This window comes from Setaria viridis, chromosome 4 (genome assembly GCF_005286985.2).
Source record: "Setaria viridis chromosome 4, Setaria_viridis_v4.0, whole genome shotgun sequence".
In the NCBI taxonomy this organism is placed as follows: domain Eukaryota; kingdom Viridiplantae; phylum Streptophyta; class Magnoliopsida; order Poales; family Poaceae; genus Setaria; species Setaria viridis.
Genome location: NC_048266.2, coordinates 207059 through 221676, shown reverse-complemented (window position 1 = coordinate 221676; position 14618 = coordinate 207059). Strand labels below are relative to the sequence as shown.

The 14618-nt window shown below is 44.8% G+C and overlaps 2 protein-coding genes across 3 annotated transcripts; both read left to right on the top strand.

Moving 5' to 3' along the window:
- Position 1: 1 nt before the first annotated feature.
- Positions 2-4103, top strand: LOC117852529 (uncharacterized). The gene is made up of 3 exons (XM_034734648.2): positions 2-1967; positions 2277-2377; positions 3973-4103. The coding sequence occupies exon 1, from the start codon at positions 196-198 to the stop codon at positions 1816-1818; it is 1623 nt and encodes a 540-aa protein (XP_034590539.1). The 5' UTR covers positions 2-195; the 3' UTR covers positions 1819-1967; positions 2277-2377; positions 3973-4103.
- A 903-nt stretch (positions 4104-5006) lies between these two features.
- Positions 5007-12226, top strand: LOC117852531 (protein FERTILITY RESTORER RF2, mitochondrial). 2 transcript variants are annotated; one of them, XM_034734650.2, is made up of 8 exons: positions 5007-5122; positions 5221-5328; positions 5422-6017; positions 9309-9329; positions 9420-9508; positions 10650-10723; positions 11331-11409; positions 11556-12226. In XM_034734650.2, exons 5-8 carry the CDS (start codon positions 9439-9441, stop codon positions 11786-11788), a joined length of 456 nt encoding a protein of 151 aa, XP_034590541.1. In that variant the 5' UTR covers positions 5007-5122; positions 5221-5328; positions 5422-6017; positions 9309-9329; positions 9420-9438; the 3' UTR covers positions 11789-12226. The 2 variants fall into 2 exon arrangements, with proteins under 2 accessions (XP_034590541.1, XP_034590542.1); XM_034734651.2 differs by lacking the exon at positions 9309-9329.
- The last annotated feature ends 2392 nt before the right edge of the window (positions 12227-14618 follow it).

Sequence of the window (14618 nt, the reverse complement as noted above, 5' to 3'; positions counted from 1 at the left end):
CTCGTCTCTCCCTCTGCCAAACCTCCACCCCCAGCCCGCAGTCGCCCCCGTTGGTTTCGGTTCCTAGCTCCGACCAGGTCGTCGTCGAGGACGACGAGGCGCACCCGAGTTGTGGTTGTGATCCCGCGGGAAGCTCCGGCGGACTGGGTATCCCACTCCAGCTCGGCACGGTCGAGGAGGAGGGGAGGCGCGCGGATGGCGGCCCGCGTCCTCCTCCTCCACGCTCGCTGCTACTCCGCCTCCGCCTTCCCCGCCGCCGAGGACATGGTCATCTCCTCCCTCCGCCGTCTCCCTTCCACTCCCCTTGCCAACCCACCTCCACCCCCCACTCGTCCCCAATGTATCTACCCCACTCCCGGGCCCCATCCCCCACCTCCGCCGCCGCCTACCGCCCTGCTCCTCTCCGCCGCCGACCGCCTCCGTGGGGTATTCCTCCGCAAGCCCCTGGGTCGCGCCACGCTCCACCGGGCGCTCTCCTCCACGGGCCTTGATGCCACCACCGCGCTCTCGCCGGAGGTACTCGCCGATGTCGTCAACGCTGGCGACCTCGGCGGCGCTGCCACCGTCGCCTTCTTCGACTGGGCGGTCACCAACTCTGATCCGCCGCCGTCTATCCACACCTGCAACATCGTCATCAAGGCATTAGGGAGGAAGAAATTCTTCGATTTCCTTGACGACGCCCTGCAGATCATGCGGAGAAACAACGTCTTTCCAGACCTGACCACGCTGGAGATCATCGTGGATAGCCTAGTTGCCGCCAGGCATGTCAGCAGGGCTGTTGAAGTGCTTAGTACTGACCAATTTGGGTTTGGAATTGGGAAAGCTTGCCACAGAAAGGAAGCATTTGCTATCCTCATCGGTTGCCTTTGCCGGAGGTCACATGTAGGCCTTGCCAATTCGCTCTTGCAGGCTGCTCGAAAGGAGTTGCTTGGTCTTGATAACCATGTGTACAATGATGTGATGGGTGGCTGGGCGAGGCTTGGGAGTGTTGACAAGATGCAGGAGGTTTGGACAAAGATGCAGGAGGATGGTCTGGTGCCAGATGAGGTTTCACATTGCCATCTAATTGAGGCGTTGGGTAGAGCAGGGCGGACTGAAGATGCACTCAGGGTGTTTGAGAATATGGCAAGTGAGAGATTGGGTCCAACTACGATGACTTACAATGCACTTATTTTCAATTTTATCTCTACTGGGGATTTGGACAGGTGCATCAAGTACTACAAAGATATGTTGGACAAGAATTGTCCGCCAAACATCAACACATACTTCAAGATAATTAAAGCCTTTCTGAAAGAGCGCAGGGTGGCTGATGCACTTCAAATGTTTGAGAATATGCTGGCTCGAGGCGTTCTGCCAAATACTGGGGTGATAACATCATTTATCGAGCCATTGTGTACATTTGGACCGCCTCATGCTGCTTTGATGATTTACAAAAAGAGTAGGAAGGCTGGTTGTGTAATATCCTTGAAAGCTTACAAGCTTTTGCTCGATAGGCTTGCTAAATTTGGGAAGAGCGGAATTGTTTTGAACATATGGGAAGAGATGCAAGAGTGTGGATATCAACCCGATAAAGATATTTATGAGTTTATTGTAAATGGGCTTTGCAATGTGGGCAAGGTTGATGCAGCTGTGTCTGTGATGGAGGAATCACTTCGGAATGGCTTCTGTCTTGGGAGAATTGTTTACAGCAAACTGAACAACAAACTGTTGGAAATGGACAAAGTTGAGACTGCATATAATCTGTTCAAGAAAGTCAAAGAGGCACGAGCACTTACTAACTCACGCAATTATTGTCGTGCTAATGGTTGGCATTCCTGAATTCTGAGCATAATAAGTTTGTATTTGAATGGTGGATCTTTGCTATTCCGCTTGCTGGTGACTGGTGAGAGGCAGATAGCTTCATATGCCTTTCTGTCACAACTGTGATGAAGCTAAAACTCTAAATAACCATGGTGAACGGTTCAAGGGTAAGTATTTTGCTTCAGGTTTTCTGGGACATGTTTGACTATTTTTAAGCAATGCTACTATGTATGTACATCTCCAGCTTGTGTCTCAGTCATGAGTAATGCATTCAACCTACCTGTCAGGTCCGAATGTGATGATCTAGTGGCTCTCTAGGAGATATTAAGATATTGTTGTTGATGGTTTCTATGCGTATGCATACAAGATGACTTATGGGAAAAGCAGAGCATTAGTAAAATAGAATGGTTTTTTTTACCATAACAAATGTGCACTGAATTTGGTTGTTTCTTACATTGCGTGATTTGAAACTGCAGGAGCTCTAAATTTAAAAGGAAAAAAACAGCTGGAACCTGAATTTTGAGAACTTGGGCCCCGCGGGATGTTGCAGAGGAAGTAGCACCCTGTATCTGAGAAGGTTAGCATCTTATCCTATATCTTTTTTACTTGAACTCAAAATTTTACATCGAAGCAGACAGTTCCATATCTGTTATCTGGCGTATCTCGACATGGAGGGTATACATGACATCTGCAAAATTCAATGCTAATGCTAGTTGTATCATTTTTTATTAAGTAAAATACACAAAAGGTCCTCAAACTTTTTCTATTGGGTTAACAAGGTCCCTAAACTTCTAAAATGCTTTCTTGGGTCCCCCAAACTATATAAATTGTCCATCCCAGATCCCAAACGCCCCAACCAGTGACGGAGCTAGGATTTCAACATAGGTTATGCTGAATCAATACTCGAATATACAATTCGATATACAACTATAAAACTCACCAAGCAATTCGGTATACGATAATGAAATTTTTCATTCAATTCGGTATGCAAGTAAAAGGATCTTATAATATCTTTAGTTCAACAAATAAGTTAAAAACTTGCATAGCTAACAATATAATAGCAAATGCGAAAAATCAAGCCCAGTCAATTATGAATTCATGGCTGTCAATCAATGGTGACCTGATATCTAAATGATATATTGTGAATTTGTCAGGTTAAAGTAAACAATATCAAGGATACAAGACTTTGTAGCCTGATAACAGAAAGAATATTGCAATTGCAAAATAGGGAAACACTGATAGTATTAGCAAACGTAAGATTTAAGAATTGTCAGAAGTCACTCATATGGTCAAACCAACGATTACGTATCTGTGGAGAGCTGCTCGTAGAATTGTGAGTGCAGCAGGAGCTGCTCCAATAGACCAATAGCCTCTACTACAGAACAATATCCCAAATTCAAAATAATCAAATAAAATAATCCTTAGCTTGGAGACCTGCTGACTGTGTCTCTGCAGAGCCTGCGCCCCTATGCCCTGGCGTCCTGGCCAGTGGCCACCTCTTCGCGTCGCTTCCTCCTGCTGTGCTGGCATGCATCTTCATATCCATTTGGATCAGACATGGTTTTGAAGGCGTAACCTAGGTGATGAGGCGTGCTGGGATTCTGGGGGTCCCGGCCGCCACAACCAAAAAACCAGCAAAAGAGAGTTAGGGAGGGAGAAGAGAGGGAGAACGTGTGGGGAGCTGGCCAGCAAGGCTAAGAACCTGCATCTGCTGCCGTCCTCGCTGGCTCTGGCGCTGGTGGCTGGTGCAGGACTTGCTCTGGTCAGTTGTGGCATGGTTGATATGGAAGGGGGGGTTGCAGCAGCAGTCAATCTGAGGGCGCTGAGCAGTGAGGAAAGAGAAGGGCAGGGAGGAGTGGTTGCGGGCGGCAGCAGCACATCTGGAGGGAGGGAGGGAGGGAGGGAGGGAGGGAGGGGAGGCTATATGGTCTGGCATGTGGGCTGGGCTACGTCCCCCTTATTCTATCTCCTTTTTTCTTTTCCTTCTTCCACCTGCTGTTTTGCAGTTATTAGTTTGGTTATGTCTTTTCGACAAGGCATGCTTTTGGAGCTTTGATCACATTATGCAACTTATGTTGGTTAAATTATAATGGTACTCATGTGATCTGGTTCTTTAGTTTCCACATTATCTATTGGAATAGGCAAAGTAACCTTTTCTTTTCTGTGCCACAGTACCTGAAGGAGCAGCGGCTTCCTCCTCAGACATTTATTCCCTTGCAATCAGTTCGCGTGAAGCCAATAATTGAGAAGCTGCGAACCCTTGGTGGATCTGCGCAGTTGGTTTTTGATGTCATTCAATATCCTTTTGTCTTCTTGCCCCACACAAATTATTTTATTTATTTAATTCTGCAGATGATTTCTTTCGATTGGTCAAATCTTGTTTAACTTTGATATGTACATACATTTATGTGCAATAGATTATATGCTGCAGTCTTAAAGCTATGCATCTTATTTTTTCTTTTGTTTAGTAGATTATATTTAATATCATCAAGAAATTCATATACACATGCTCATGCTCAATGGTGCATGTCCGACAGTAGGTACACAGTTGTGTTTCCATGCAACCCTTCAAACATTAAGTTGTTCCCCTACCACTACCACTGCCTAAAATAGTAATGCTGTTGTGAATCAATCTCTCAGCATTGCAAGCATAAGCCCAATTATTAAAAAAGCGCTACTGTTTTTAGCCCCCGACTTGGTCATTCCATTAGATGTGCTATCCATCTTTTGGCCATCTATACTCCCTACCCCCCACCTCCACCCCCTCTTTGTAGATAAAGGTCCTCTGCTGTTTCCGTAAAAAGAAGTAGATGCATCTGTCACCAGAGACATGTGTGTTTGTGCAATCCTTCAAGCATGTACATTATTCCCTACTATTGCATGAAATGTATTATCATACTATTGTGAATCAATCTCTTGGCATGATAAGTATGATAGAGATAGAAAGCTGTTGCCACATTTTACTTCCCACCTGGTCACTTCCATCAAATGCACTCTCTGTCTTTTGCCTCCTAGATAAACATCCGTTTTTTTTGGGTGAAAGGACATGATTGCAGCCATTCACTAAGTCTTGCCTGCTTTTTAATTTCGCCGTGCATGCTTGCCTGCTCACGTTGCCATTTTTGCAATAATAGTTCGTGGAGAAAAGTTAATTGCTCTTTAAACTGTACTATTTTTTTTGTCATGCTATATTTTGTGTCTTAACATTGTACGTTTGACCGAGCTTTGGAGAAAGCAGTTCTGTATGCTGTTGGAAATACACTTGTCTGTGATAAACTTGATGAAGCTAAAACCTTAAGTTGGAGTGGTGAAAGGTATAAAGGTAAGGATATCTTCTGCTTATTAAGAAGCATCATTTTTTTCTTGTTTCATTGTTTGGCTATTTTTATGCTTATTTGTGCTATCTTGTGTTGCATTTAGTTGTTACCGTTGATGGGATTCTGCTGACTAAATCTGGCACTATGACTGGTGGAATAAGTGGGAGAATGGAAGCAAGATCAAACAAATGGGATGATAGCAGAATAGAATGTCTGTATTGCCCTATCATCTTATTACATCATATAAACTGATGTGTGCTATGTGCTAATGTCTTACTGGCTCTTCATGCAATTTGTGTTGCAGCTTTGAAGAAGAAAAAAAATCAGCTGGAATCTGAAATGTCAGAGCTTGGGTCTCCCAGGGAGTTGCAGAGAAAGGAGCTTGCCATATCTGAGAAAATAACTGGACTTGAGAAAAAGTTGCAGTACTTGAATGTTGAACATGTAGGTCTACGAAACACGGATACTCCACCTGGGGACCGTATCCCGTATCGGATACGGATACGCCCCGGATACATATCCGTGGTGTATCCACGTATCCCCGATTAAATGGGCTGAAAACTTCGGATCGGAAACGTTTCCGCGCCTGGATTCGGCCCAGGCGGCCCAACATCACAGCACATCCCACCTCCTGCCCTACTCCCGTGACCCGTCGGGCGTCGGCTCTCCCACGCGCAGCCGCCTCACGCAGCGCATCGTCGCATTCTCCCGCTCGACCTGACGGCTGACGCAGCGCCTCCGCCTCTCGTCGGCCGTCGTCCGCTGGCCGCCGTCCGTGAGGCCGCCTCCTGCCAGCCGCCGTCCGCCTCCCGCCGGCCGCAGGCTGCCTCCCGTCGGCCTCCGTCCGCCCGTGATTACTCCCGTCGGCCTCCGGCGTAAGGAGCCCCAGCCCCTGTTCAGGTGCGTGACTTCCTCTGATAGTGGTAGTGCAGGCCTCCCGTGAACCGTGAGTTCCTCCCAGTAATGGTAGCATAGCATCCGTAAAGTGCATAGAGATTTACATTTTCTGTGTAGTGTATCCAGGCAATTTGGAAGTATAATCCATAGTCTACAGAATAAGGGCCCATGCAAGCATGGATGGTGGATTAAGTTCAGGGGCAGTGTGATCTTTATAATGTTGGCTATTGCACAGTTGTTGATTATCCTTTCTTTTCAATACTTAACTGGTTCAAATACAATTGCTTGGAGAATAGTACCATATAGATTGCAAGTAGGAGGTCGTGATGATAATTGGCCAATCTCCAGAATCTGGATATGAGTTTATATTGATTGATTGCAGTCCCAGGCTCCCATCCTCTCCTAAATTAGAACCTGCTATCATGTTATTCTCAGTGTAATAGACCTTAAATGTCTCTATGTTGAATTTGAACATCTATTTTGCAATTTAATATGCATTGTTATTTATTTATTAAAAAAATAGTTAAAACGTATCCGCGTATCGGGTTGTTTAAGAAATTGCCGTATCCGTGTATCCGTATCCTTCCGATACCGATACGCGTATCCGTATCCGTGCTGCATAGCTAGCCGGTACGCTGGGTTTTGATAGAGCCTTTGCGGTTGGTAGTGAAGGCAGGAGTGGTGGTCTTTGTATTTTCTGGAATAATGATTTGGATATCAATATTTTGGGTCATTCTAAGTATCACATTGATGCTTCAGTTATGGGTATCGGTGAGTTACCTTGGAGAATCACAACAGTTTATGGAGAGGCCCAGACTAACCTGAGATCTCAAACTTGGGATACTCTAAAGAACATATGTGGTACTAGCACCTTACCTTGGCTTTGCCTAGGAGGTTTCAATGAAGTATTGCGACCTGAGGAGCACCTTCGAGTGGGACACCGCGCGCTATCGCAGATGCAGGGATTTCGCGACATGGTTGATGTATGCAGCCTCATTGATCTCGGTTATAGTGGTAGCTTCTGGACCTGGGAGAAGAAGGTGGCAGGGGGTACTTATACTCAAGTCAGACTGGATCGAGCCCTTGGTTCAGCTGAATGGAGTGCGCAGTTTCCCTTTGCAAATGTGTGCCATATCAACGCAGCAATGTCTGATCATCGTGGGTTGCTGCTAAAACTAACTGATGATGAGTTAGAACAAAACGGTGCGCGTCGACAGTTCCGTTACGAAGCCATGTAGGACAGGCACCCGGAGCTAAAGCCTACCGTTGCAACGTGTTGGCATACTATGGTGGCCACAATTGTTGGAGATGTTAAAAGCAAACTGGGTGCTTTATCGGATGGACTTGGTAAATGGGGAGTTGACACGTTTGGCAATGTCAAGAAGGTGGCGTTTGGGAACTGGGAAATGAGAATGGGATAGGGAAATAAGGGAAGAAGGATAACATATCCCTTGTTCGGATTTATGGAATGGGAAAAGAATGGGTATGTGATAGGGATAAAATGAGATTATTTCCCACCGCTACATACCCAGCAGGAGGGGTGGGTTTTGGCTGGGAAACAAGGAGGGGTGAATCTGACTTATTATTTATCTTCTCAGAGCAGACCGTCGGGCACGGATCGCCTTCTTGCCGATCTCCATCGACGGCTACTACTGCTCGTCGTGTCCTCATCGCTTGCCGTGGCCGCTTGGGAATGGTGGCATCTGTCGTGCGAACGGGTGAAACGCTGCCGGCATCGGCCCTAGCGGGAACAAGAGGATCATCTTGCGACTCCTCGTAAGTTCCTAACTTGCCTAGTTGCACAAGTCACCAGAGCCGCCACACGAATCGCAAGCCGTTGCCACGCAAAGGCTCAGAGCTGCCACTTGAATCGCAAACCGCCATGCCCACGCGTGTGGGGGTTCAGAGCTGCCGCTTGCCATGCATAATCTAGCCACTTGAGGGGATCTGAACCCGATTGGATTAGATGACCATTTTTTTCATTTCATCTGAGATTTTGACTTAGCAAGCAATCGATAGGCGGATGGAGTTGGGTGCCAGGAGCTAGGAGGGCATGGAAGACATTCTTGTTTTTATTTGCTTGCTCAAACCAAAGAAAAAACAAACAAAGGAAAGGGGCCCGTTTGGTTGTTTAGTACCTCCTAAAATTCCTGTCACATCGAATGTTTAGATACTAATTAGGAGTATTAAACATAGACTAATTACAAAACCAATTGCACAGATGGAGGCTAATTTGCAAGACGAATCTATTAAGCCTAATTAGTCCATGATTTAACAGCGTGATGCTACAATAACATGTGCTAATGATGGATTAAATTAGCTTAATAGATTCGTCTCGTGAAATAGCCTCCATCTGTGTAATTAGTTTTATAATTAATTCATGTTTAGTCCTCCTAATTAGCCTCCGAATATTCGATGTGATAGGAATTTTAGTCCGGACTAAAGATCCAAACACCAATCTGATTTCCCTTTCCCTTTCCCTTTCCCATACCCTATCCAAACACCACCTTAGGAATTGCGAATAATTAAATAGCCAAGCATTGTTTAGCAATTCCGATCCCTTTCCTCGCTTGACCCTGACGGCCGCCGGGCGAGTGCCCCCGCGCCGGATCGAAGCGCGCCGCGCTCTGCCTGGGTCTCCTTCGGTCCTTCCTGTGCCGTGTCTCCCTGATCGACTTAGCTTTGGCTGGTAAGGGATCCCTGGTGCGTCTGGATGGATTGTTATGAGCCTGATTCCTGTTTTGCCGGGTTGCTTTTTTTCCTCTGTGAGATCAAATCCATATCTTCATTCCTGGGATGTGTTCTTCAATCTGTCCATCCATTTTGTTGTGGATTTCATCGCGAACGGCTATTTACTTTTCAAAAGTTTGGGGGTTCACCTGTCGAGGAGATAGGTGCGTCAAGAACACGCAAACTTAATTCTTATCTGTTCTAGGGTTCCATTCGTTTTGCTCCGTGTGCAAATTCGGTTGATATTATTGCGATCCGCTGGGATCATGGGAGAATGAAACCTGTTGCAGTCATCTGGTACAAATTCCAGTCCGCGATGCCCTTTCCAAATGGTTAATTCTTTTGCGAAATTATTTGTTTCAAACTCATGTCCACTGTTTGTAAGTAGAGTTGTGTTGTAATAGGATATTTTGCTTTTATCTATCGTGCTTTATATTTCAGTATATACATACATGGGTACACCTGCATTGCGGGCTTATCTTGTACTTCTTATTTGTATGATATAGTACCATCCTTGTTGCATTTTTATGTCTTTAGATAGCTAATCCAAATAAATTGTTTCAGGTATTATGAACTATGCAGCAGGTAGGGAGGCATATTCCATTTCGAATCATTCAGTGAGGTGTTTCATTTTTTTATGTGTACTGATTTTGTGATATATATTCGGCTTCGTAGGCATTGAGTTGCATCCACAATGTCCCAACTTGGAACATGTTCATTGCCTGGAGCTGCAATCTATGGCACTTCAACTAGGAGGTTTGGAGGTAATTATTGGATTCAAGTTTCTGTATGTTTTTATTTTTGTTTTTTTTTTCATTTTTGATCAGGGTTGTGTCCTTTTGTCATCATACATAAAAATCTTGTGGGATTTAAGGTGCAGTTGGAAATAAAAGGTTAATCTGAGCCTCAAATACAATAACAAAGTGTTGGCAGGTGCAAACAAGTAGATTTGTCTCGATACATCTAGAATCAAGACAGATCATGAAATCGCTGGACCTCTTGCAAAAGCTAGCCACTCAGCCATTATGTTTTCCAAGGCTGTACTGAAACTATCCTATAACTCTGAACATTTTTTTTGTCTCCTGTACTCATTGTCAGCATAGTAGTACTAGTACTATTAAATCTATATTAGTTTTTTATAATTATCCTTAAAACTTGTTGCCTTATAAATGCATTGAAAACCAAAAGAAAGCAGTGGTGGTGTCCGTATTTGGTCTACTGTAGAGGTGCAAGTAAAGAATTTCAATGGTAGCATAGTTCTTACCAGCTTGTCTTTTGCTCTGGAGATTCACCACTGCTCAACCTAAGCCAGGAAAACTGATGAATCCCATGCAGATGCAATTTAGATACATCATGGATAATCTATGATAGCACACTTTCCCTTTTTACAAGACGGACATTATGTTCATGTGTAAATACTCTTTCTAGATGAATAGAAAAAGTATGTACAAATACTCTTTTTGAATAATAGAATTTTCCATTATCTGAAAAAAGATAAAAAGAACAAACTGGTTGTTTCCATGTATATCTTTTTATTAGTTTAAAGAGTATCTGTCATATCGCAGTCCCTTTATATGAGATATTCATTAAGTTCATGTGTAAATTCTCTCTATAGATAAATAGAGTAACTGGTTGTTTCCAATTAAAATGTTTCATTATATTATGTTAAAAAGTAAATTGCACAGTAGGTCCCCAAAATTGCGCACATCTGTAAGCTTGAGAATTCTATGGATTTGTACAAGTGGGCCGAAAAGTCTCCAACTCTTAATTGAGGATTGATCTTGGGTTTTGTGATTCATGAATCACCATTCTTCTGATTTTTGGCATTGCTGTTCCTCTTTTGCACATCAATGCTTATACTATGTATTGCTGAATAATTCTCATTATTGTCTTGCTGTTTGGCAGGTTCACAATTTCAGCAACCTAAGGTTAATCGCATCTCATTTGAACAGAAAGTGTCTGCTAAAACAACATTGAGAGTACGTATTAATGAGTTGTTGTCTATTTTGATCTTACTACGTGTAGACTGAAGTTTATGGGATTAAAAACTAATCAGAAATCAGGCCTTGTATCAAACTATACATTCTAAGATTTGTACATTTTACAAACTATTGCATAGTGGAACATCAGTGTATCTTAAAAGCATTTTGTTATTGTCTCCATATTGTAATTTTAAATTTTCTAAATCGTTAGCTATGGTAATTATGTTAGATAAACCCACTGCTACTTTGAGATAAATGTGCCAATGGGGGACCTCATTCTAACTTTTGCCTAGGTTGAAAGGAGTGTGTATTATAAAAAGTTTGCATGTTCAAAATGGCTTAGTTCAATTATGAATGGATCATGGATTTGCAATGCTTTTTGGTGAATCACTTGTCTGTGATGGGCATAATTTCTTAGATACCATCATACCAGGAATGATTACTAAAGCGTTAACTGTGTGAGTTGTTAAGTACATAGTAAATCTGAACTTGTGAAATTCAAAAATTGAATACAAAAATGTTAACCTGCTTATCTTGTCTATGATTTACTTCACTGTCAGATCCCTTGTTTGACTACCTTTCCTGTGACCACTCTTTGCTACAGAGTATGAGGTGTAAAGCTACTCAAACCCAAAGCGTCCAAAAGAAATCTTCAAGTGCAACTGTTCAACGTGATAAGAAAGGTTGGAATTTAGAATTATCATGCTGCATATAATTGAACTCAATTTCATTTGTCTTTGAAGGATGTAACTGAAGTTGCTCAAAGAAAGCAGGCAAACTCACCACATTTGCTTAAATTCACATGTATGATGATTTACAACTGTTCCAGGGAAAGTTCAAGGGCCGAAGCTGGACGATGGAAGTGGTGGGTTCCCTCCGTTCCGCTTCGGCAAAGGTGGGGGCGGTGGTGGAGGTGGCGGGGGTGGCAGCAACTACTTCGGCGGATTCCTTCTCTTCTCCTGTGTGTTGCTCCTGGATTACCTGAAGGAGTTTGAGAAGTACCTGCTTACTCGGAAGCACCGAGGTGGAGACGACGCCAGCAACGGGCTGCTACAACCATGATCACCCTTCGCCAGTCTCACTAGCACTAGCTACTCGTTTCTGTTGTAATGAAGAAGGCTTCTGGTTGTGGCTGCCATTTGGAACATAACATGTGACTGTCATGGTAGTTTATGTTCTCTTTCTGATGGACTTCTGAGAAAGATCATGTTGGACTTGAGACTCAAATTACAGGACTGTGGGTAGTTTATGTTGACTTTCTGATGGAGTTCTGAGAAAGATCATGTCGGACTTGAGACTCAAATTACAGGACTGCGTCGGAGATGCCGAAAGTTCCTTCAAGTAGGCTGCTGAGCTGGAGATATGAATCTAGTGTAACGTAGCGTGCCTGTTTCAGATGTAATCCTATCGTCATTGGTGTGGAACGCTTGCCGACTGAAATGTAGAATCAGTTGACTGGAAATTTGGCCGCCGTTCTCTACGGTGACTTTTGCTTTCCTATTCGCTGAGGTTTGTGACTGTCGAAATTGAGGTGTAAGCTGGCAGAGCAAGTTGTGTATCATTTCTGGTTGGTTTACGGGGAAATTTCTGTGGTGAGTCAACATCCAGTGTTTTGTGAAAGCGAGTGCAGAAGTTGCAATCACCAACATGTGTTTTGTGAAAGCCGAACCTGAACCAGCCATGACCGGTCGACAGAACCACGCAGCCCCAAGTTGGCCCGGTCGTTCGGTATGCAACTGGGTTTTCATTCCGATGCAGTTTCATAATGGCTTTGTTGCTCGTATGAATTTGGTGGACTTGACCTGAAGGTCATGAGGTCTGTCGTCTTGGTCTTCTCTCTTTCCACTGCATCTTCTACCCCGTGATTTCCCTGGGCCCCGTTTTGTATATAATTTTCATGATACAAACAATTTATACGCATAACGTGTATCACAACTTTTACAGACAGTTAAATAACTTATCTACCTAACTTATACATGTAAACGATACTAACTTGAGTAAAAATAATGATATAAAAAAGAAATAATCAAATGGAAAAAATTGAAAAAGAAAAAAAAAGTGCAATCGGTGTGCACGCAGTGCCGCGCTTCCGCACTAGTGTGGCCGGTGGACCGCCGACCACCTGCAAGTATAGTTGGCCATATGGCCCATGGCCCGTGGGTTAGCCCATGGCCCGTGGGTTGGCCCACGGCACGGGATTTTGGCCCGGTCCAGGCACGGCCCGGCACGGTGGCGTCGTGCTTGTGCTGGCTCGACCCACACCACGGGCTGTGCCTAGGCCGCTATCTCAGCCCGCGTACTGGCCCGGCACGGCCTGGCCCATTAGGCCCGTCAGGATTAAGTGGGCGGCCCAGCCTGTTAAAGCCTGCTCGGCCCGCATATAAAAGTCCCCACCCCCAAACCATACCTTTCTCACTTCCTGTCCTTCGTTCCGCCGCCACCTCCCCTGCCACTTCTCCTACGCCCTCCGCCGCCTCCCCCGCCACTTCTCCCACGACCCTCCGTCACCTCCCCGAGGCACGTGCGGGCGTCGCGGCCGGCTGTCCCTGGACCCCGGCCGGTGGCTCGGTAGCCTCACCTTGGTGGCCCCCGCCTGACTTTTTTTGTTTTTTAGCCCTTTTTCTGAAAGATTCTCACAAATACGCCCCTAGCAGAACTATTTCAAAATCTGGACCCATAGCTTAGCATCAGGATTGGCGCCTGCTGGCGCCAAGCTTACATGTCTCGGCGCCAAGATCTATGGCGCCAAGGTCTTCACGCAGAAGCTGACGTGGATGCGAACGTGGCGGGGGCTTGGCGCCAGGATGGCTGGCGCCAAGCCTGAAGACATAAGGCCGCGCCCCTTCTTTCTGCCCGAGGCTTGTTCATCTTCTTTCTCCTCCCTCTTGGGTTTTTCCTCTCCCCACGTCGCCCTACACCACAAATCGGCATATTGGACCTTAGAGACTTTGATTTGATCCGTGAATCTTCGAGAGCAAGGTATCCTCTCTCCCTCCTAGTTTTTTTTTTCACATCGATTCGCTATATATTAGTCGGATTTTTGAATTTAGGATTTCATGCAACCGTAGGATGCCAAGGCGTGGAAAAGCTAGGAAACCAAGATAATGTGAGCCCATGTTGTTATGTTATGGGTTCATTGTTGTTGATCGAATGGGAAACCCTAGGTGTAGGTTTAATGTTAGTTGCTTTCGGTTTTTATAAGGAAATTAACTAAATTGTAGTTATGGCGCCAAACTGACCGGAAATGCCTTCGACCCATTGCCTCTACCTAGTGGTGTTCCAGTGCCTATGTGCTTTTGTAGCAATCCTTGCAAGGTAGCTAAGTCCGATGCAGAGGACACGTATAGGTAGAGGTATTGGATGTGTTCTAATTTTGAGTCTGAGCCTACACTTCGTCAGCGCCGCATTAATAAGATGGTGAGGAATTGATGCTGTGTAATAATTATTTTTTGTCATATAACATTTTGCATGATTTTTTTTGTTTTGTAACAACTGCATTTGTTGCAGACCCCTCCACTGCTCTATGATTTTGAGATGCAGGAAATGTTGTGGTGGGAGCCAGAGAGGAAGGAGATGATGGAGAAGAGACGCAGAGAGGAGGCTGCAGAAAAGGAGCACGAGGAAGAGGAGGAAAGGAGGTGTGTTTCTGCGGACAGGAAGGAGAGGGAGAAGAAGCTTGAGCGTGCACGCCGAGCGAAAGCAGCGATTGAGGAGAATCCCGATGCCTTGAGGAAGGGAAAGTGGCCTCGTTGCACTCAGTAGTCTCCATTACTCTCTAGTTCTATGGTTTATTCATGAACAATGTTGTTTACTGTTGGACTTTTTATTGCCTTGTCATGTAATGCACTTTAAGTATGTGTATGCAAGTGGTAGACGATGTCTGTTTATGGTG